Source organism: Macrobrachium rosenbergii, chromosome 31 (assembly GCF_040412425.1).
Source record: "Macrobrachium rosenbergii isolate ZJJX-2024 chromosome 31, ASM4041242v1, whole genome shotgun sequence".
NCBI lineage: Eukaryota > Metazoa > Arthropoda > Malacostraca > Decapoda > Palaemonidae > Macrobrachium > Macrobrachium rosenbergii.
The window spans coordinates 22,514,491-22,521,509 of record NC_089771.1 but is presented as its reverse complement, the minus strand read 5'-3'; the positions used below and the strand labels follow the sequence as shown (position 1 = coordinate 22,521,509).

The following is a 7,019-nucleotide window of genomic DNA, read 5'->3' as shown; positions in this document are numbered from 1 at the left end:
GGTGGCAAGAGAAGTGTGGCAACACCCGCCCAATTACAAAGCTTGTTTGAAGGGTACACTCTTCAGATATTTAGAAATAGGGCGGAAGAAACCCCTCCCAACAGGCTCCTAAAATTGATCACCACAATAAACATTTGCCAGAACATCAAAATCACTAACTATGATGGCAATGGAAAGCTTCATTACTCTTGACAAAGACCTACATATAAACGAAGCTTTGGACAGGTTAAATGATATAGGTCCATATGGTCCAGCCCCAGAGAAAAACCATACTGCCACCCATGAAACTTTCTCTGTTGATTGTATGTAGGATCAGTACATACACTCCATCTGTCCTATTTTTGCTTTGTAAGTACAACTATCCCCAGCTCCTCATTTCTTCCATCCATTAACCCATAAAGTTTACTCTTTAACAACTTTGTATTTTGGGTTCCTCTGTCAAAAGCCCTGTTTATAGCCTCTCTTCAAACAAATTGAAAGCAACTGGTTGCAGTGTTTGTGTCAGCGATCTGAGGTCCTTCTGAAGTAACCCATTCCCCACATGCTGAAGTACAGGGAACACGCAGTGCCACTAAGTTTTCTTATGTATGATGAATTTTTTTTTTTATGTTTCAAGAGGGATTTTAGGGAAGAAATCTGATCTTTTGATCTAAGCAGCTATTCTCAGCTTAAAATGATTAAGAGAACCCAGGTAACACTCTGAACATACTGATAAAAGTAACTTTTATCTTGTTAGTTTAACTGAACATAATTTGTTAAAGTCGCCACTGGGACCTGCGAGGTCTTCAGCGCTGCAACGGAAATTTACAGTAAAAGGCTTGAAAGGTGTAACAAGAAGAAAACCCCGCAGTTGCACTATGAATCAATTGTTAGAGAGGGTGAGCAAAATGGAGGAAAGAGAATGAAAGGAGGCAAAGGTAAAAGAAACGAAAGGGGTTGCAAAGCAAGCAAGGACGCTGCATGACTAAGGCGCCTGCTGGCGTAACCGCATGAGGTGAACTGACGGCACTACTACCTACGTGGTACCACAGTTGTTTACAGACCTCCAAGAATGAACGACCCAGGAAGTCATGAAGAAGTCGCCTCTAATGATTAACTGGTGTCACATTGATTTGTTAATAGCGTGGATTGTACGACAACTTCGACTGAAGAATGTGCTAAACTTTGTTCCAAATTAATTAGTGATTAACAGCGAGTCAGGTAGTGATAACGAGAGCACCCTCTCTCCAGTGCATAAGAGGAAAAAAAAGTAAAAATGCTCGAGTTTTATGTACAGTATATAATGCTGAATGAGCTGCAACCCATGAAACTTACAGCCACGGCCGCCCGGTGGTGGCCTGTCCTATAGCGTTGCCAGACGCACGATCATGGCTAACCTTAACTTTAATTAAAAAAAACTACTATATGTCATAGGGTGCAATTTGCATGTTTGATGACTGGAGGGTGGATGATCAATATAGGCCAATTTGCAGCCAACTAGCCTCAGTAGTTCTTAAGATCTGGAGGGCGACAGAAAAGTGACGGACAAGACAGTTATCTCAATAGTTTTTTATAGAAAACTAAAACTAAACAAGGTAAAAAATGCTCCAAATTTTCTCGGCGCACCGAGTTTTCTCTACAGCAGCTACAACATATAACTAAGGTCACCGAATATAGTTCTATGTTTCGGTGGTCTCGGTATAATGCTGGAACCGCGGCCCATGAAACTTTTAACCACGGCCCGGGTGGTCTATCCTATATAGTTACAGAAGCGCTGATTATGGCTAACTTAATCTTAAATAAAATAACTATTGAGGCCAGAGGGCTGCAATTTGGTAAGTTTGATGATTGAGGATGATCAACATACTATTTGTGTTCTGTTCTAGCCTCAGTAATTTAAGATCTGAGGGGGAGACAGAAAAAGTGCGCAAGAAAAAGTGACGGACAGACAAAAGCTGGCACAATTGTTTTCTTTTACAGAAAACTAAAAAGTAAAAAGAAAAAGTAACGAAGGTTAAAGACTGAAACGGCGTGGAAAGAATACAGAATAGTAAAGAACCATTACAGTTACTTGATAGAAGGAATCTAAAATACACTATTACAATCAGAAAATGAATTTGAATAAGGTGTATTTACTTCTTGATGGTTGAATTGGAAATTTTTTTTGGGGGGAAAAAAGGGCTGCCTGATGATTCACTGATCAAGAACTGTCTGAGAGTTTTCTTGGAATTTTTGAGGGATAATGTTAAGGATATAAATGCCGCTTTTTTTGAAACCCCGAATCAGGTCAGCAATGACCGTGATGCCGGAGTAAGACTATCCAGATTCAATGGTTCACTTTATTTTATCAGAACTCAAAATGCAATTGGATTCAGACCAACTCTGAATTGTATTTTCATGCCCGAATAACGGTGAAAAAGTTATAGATACATGGGACTGTGTTTCCCACCCTGATAAAGTCTAAGGTATTGTTATACCAGTTCTGAGTGACTTTTTTATTTCAAACTCAAAACCAGACCCGTTCTGAATTGATTGTGATGCCTGAACATTTAATTATTCACCTGGAAAGGGCAAGCGCTTTACTGGATAGTCAATCAGCCTATTGGCAATTGTCTGTAAGGAATAGGATTACCCCTGTATTGTTTGAGTTGCACTGAATTCCCCTTCAGAGCTAGAATAACGTTTAAAATATCAAGCTATCAAGACCGTAAGTCCAAAATCTTTGAACAAATTCTTGTGCAAACACAGAAGGATGGAGTCAACACGAGACTGACTACAGATGGTTTCAAGTTATTTGAGACAAGCTACAATCGAATGTTGGTTTTATAGTCTTCAAATTTGCCGTCTTCAGATCGTGCAATAAGCTCCAACCTGATACCAGGAGGACTGAAAATATCAGTCCTTTCAAGGGACAGCTAAAGACTTATTTTCTGTGTTTTATAACAGTGTGGATTTAAAAATAAATATGGAACACGTCGTATGAATTCTCGAATGTCACTGCACAGCATCTCAGCGGAGTGAGACTAAAGAGGCTAATGTAATTCCTTCCATCACCCATCAATGGCTAAGAGATAAAGCATGAGAGTTTTCTTGATCATAAAAATACACATGGTTGCATGAAATACACTTTTTTCTCTCATCACATTTCTTTATAACAATAAAATTAATGAAAAATGCAAGTCGCTCATGAAAGTCCATGCCGTTTGGGAGTTACGACACAAAATATAAAACTTGCAATCATCAATGTCACCTGTCGGGTGGTCAGCGTTCATGCCCGTGATAACGGTACACCTTACCCAGTTCGTCGTCTGGATTTTCAAACTATTGATATCTTCGAATTTCTAAAACCATTTCCCATTATGACTACTTTTGTCAGACTCTAATAGCAGTCTCGCATCTATGAAATTACGTGAAATGCTTCAACATTACAAAAGGTTGAAATCAATGTTATTTAATTTTGGAGGGAATAAATTTTTACGTCTGGCATGCCACCTTGTTATTGCTTTCTCTGTGGCTAGTTAACTTACGATGAAATTGCAATAAATCGGCATAACATGGTACACCAAATCTCCATTTCCGCATTTTACTTTTCAATTATACATTCATTAAACTTTCGAAAAGCAAGAGCTTCTGATTCATGAATAAACGAAAAAAGCAGTACAAGACGTTTTCCGCTGGCAGCAGCCATGCAGTCGTGATTCGCGCGTTTAGTTTCCTCACAATTTAGTGTCAATAGTTCGTTCGGGAGTTGAATCACGCGCGCCTTCTACTGTGACAAGTAAATGAAAATGTGAAAGTGAATTGGTTTTATATTTTAATTATTTCGTTCGTGTTCCTTAGATTGTGTCCTATAATTCGAGGAGGGTGAGGCCGAGAGAGGCCTTATAGTGATGTGATGTATGTGTTGTGACGGTGAATTTTGGGTCTGAAGTCTTTTAGGGGAACCGTCGGTCAACATGGCATCGTCGGATCCTATAGAGGAGTTTATGAATGGGGCCCTGGTGACATGGGTACGTATCTTCAAATACAGTAATCTGAATTCCCTGGAGAATTAGTGACTTATAAGGCAATGAAGTCTTACGCAGGGATAAAGGTTAAACCGGAACCATTCAAAATTAACGAGCTTTGGCTAAGTAGCGTACTGTCTGAATTGTCTAGAATGGGGTAGTAACCCAGAAAAAAGGTATTTTATTTTATATTGTGTTTTGGAACGAACAAGACCTAGTAAAAAATGCTGGTAGCTTTGATCTGAATGATCAGTCAATGATTGCTATTGGGAGCATAGATTTGACAGTCATTGTCGTGTTTTGGAATAGGTTCATGTATTTGCATTGAACTGCTGCTATAAATAATCGCACGGTACACAGTTTATATGAAATAGGTTTTCAGTATATCAGTTTTATTAAATATTTTCCTCAGTGGGTCGTTCTACAGAAGAGCTTCCCATGAGGGTATCGTTTATTTATAGAGTTTTTTGACTGAACAGTATAGAAAAGGGTGACTGTAGCCTAATGCAATACATGTGAGATAATTTGGGAAATTTACCTAGGTAATTTGAGAACCTTACGGTGGTAATTTGAGAAATTTACCTTTTGTTTGTTTTTACGTGTCTCCTAAGGGCTGATACCAAACGGGGCATTTCTGTAGAATTAACTCAGTGTGTTCAGTCCTACATGATGGTATTGTTAAAAAAAAAAAGATGAAATATACAATTAAAAACAGTTTTAATACAGCTCATTCACAAACACTTAAAAGGTTATATATACACTTGAAAGGTTATATATACTGTATAGGCTAGCCTAAAGAGATCTGGAAATTGTATGAACATTGGTATGCCAAGGCTTGACGAATATAGCCGATTGAAGCCAAGGCTTGACGAATATAGCCGATTGAAGCATGTAAGTCGTATTATAATAAATATATTTTTGTGGAACGTATTGTTTGCAAACTTGAGTAAACTAAGGCATTTGTGTAGATCATTGGAGTTTTAGGCAAAAATAAGCAGACAACATGAAATTATATATATATAAATATATATATATATATATATATATATATATATATATATATATATATATATATATATATAAAAAGTGTGTTTTAACAGCTGAATTGTTGGATTGTTCTCCTGTAAAAAAAAGTTACAAGAAATTAGCCTACGAACATCAACACAGACCTTATTAGCAGTGTATACGGTGCCTTAGAACCTCTTGTTTACTTCCTCTCCCGTCTCCTAACTTTAAACGAACCGTATCCCCATCACGAAACTAACGTTCGCCATTCTTTTCACTTAAGCAAGCCATCTTCCAACACTTGAAGTCATATTTTCACTTAATGAAGCAAACAATTCTACAACTTTTTCTACCTAACTTATCATTAGGCCGTTGACCAACTTCAACCTTTTTTTCTTTCGTTTACAATCAGCTAGCTTGTGCATATCACTGCCCCAACAGTGCTTTCAGCCCTCACACACTCCCGCCTCGGCTTTTTAATCTTTAACACACACCCGGCCACTCCGTGTTTAACTTATTTTGTGACTACTTGTTTTCTTGTTTCACTTATTCTGCAACTTGTTGATTTCCTTGTTTCATCAGCTCTGTGCCCTACCTCAACTCGCATCTTACCGGTATATGATGCCACATACATTCATTTGCTCATATCTTACATTCATCCATTATGTTTTCATCCTTCCACCAGCCATTTAAATATTCGTTATTTCATCTTTGTGGTTTCAGTTTAGCCTCATACGTTTACTCTTGCTCACGCAGGCTGACATTTCAACGTCCTTCGTTAATTCCTGCTGTTTCCCATTACCACGGTCTAGACAGTGTCCATTACTGTCCCCAGTCATTATTGTGCCATCTGCAAATATCAGGAATTCCACTCTCCATTCGTGACTCAGTTTCTAATTTCAGTATTTTGCACGTACATATGCTGTCCATTCTCCTTGTCTCAACGAGTCATTCAATCTAATGTCTAAACACGAAAAACATTATATTAAGTTTCAATAAAAACGTGATATATTATAATTCCTCAACTTACATATACCGTACTTATAGCCTACATCCTCAGCACCATCCACATTGCCTCACAGTCATTTCCAGGACCATATACCTTGACCCTATTACTTCCTAACTTTAGATGTGGTAACTGTTTCATAAACAGTCTATCTACAGACCCTCTTACACGTCTAGACTTTGTTTTTTCCTTGCCAGTTCCTCTGTCATCAGTCTTTCGTAGACAAGATCTAGATCCCCACACACACACAAACAACACGTGAGTTTTCGCTGCTTTGTGCCCCTAACTGATAGGCTACCCATTCGGTAATTCGTCAGTTGTTTAATGCATTGTAGTTACTTGCGTATCCGAATTTTAGGTTAACTACGTCGTGCGGCCGAACTCGCGAGGATGGCTTTTTGAGCTCAACGTAGTTTATTGTTACTGCTGGCTTAATCCACAATACTCTCTTCTGTCATTTGTTAGACGAAGACAGTGTGAAAGATTTAAAGAGATAGGCGGTCGTTGATAGCGGTAAAAAGCTAAAACAATTGCGCTAGCTATATAGTCTATAATAGTCGCAAGGCACGAATGAAGTGATAGTTACTCAGTAACAACCGAAAGACGAAGGTAGTTGAGGCCAAATTGTGACATTGATGTAGTAAGAGTACCGTAATTGTTGTCATATAGGTAAGTCAATAATAATAATAATAATAATAATAATAATAATGTATTTTAAAGCTCAGTGGAAGTGAAAGTCTCTCGGTGTACTGCGATCTTTGAAGTTGTTGATTCATCTTTCAGCTGAGCAGTCCGGTTAATCACACGTGATATTTGATGAGGTTTTTTATCGTTATTGATGGAGGACGATGAAAAGGCCAAGAAAACTTTCACCTGTATCGATTGATATTTTCATAGATTAGTATTTCCATTAGCAGAATTTTGCTGGATATGGAAGACTACGTATTGCATTGTATTTATTTTGTGCTGGTTTTGTCTTATGTGCTATTATCTCGTTGAATTATGTCTAGTAACACCCATTT

At 38.0% G+C, this 7,019-nt stretch overlaps 1 protein-coding gene across 1 annotated transcript in view; it reads left to right on the top strand.

The window, feature by feature from the left end:
- The first annotated feature begins 3,704 nt into the window (after positions 1-3,704).
- LOC136855408 (girdin-like) overlaps positions 3,705-7,019 on the top strand; it is a 454,012-nt gene continuing 450,697 nt past the window's right edge. Inside the window, 1 exon segment of the mRNA XM_067132402.1 lies at positions 3,705-3,989. Within this exon segment, the coding sequence (XP_066988503.1) occupies positions 3,936-3,989 (54 nt within the window). The 5' untranslated portion in view covers positions 3,705-3,935.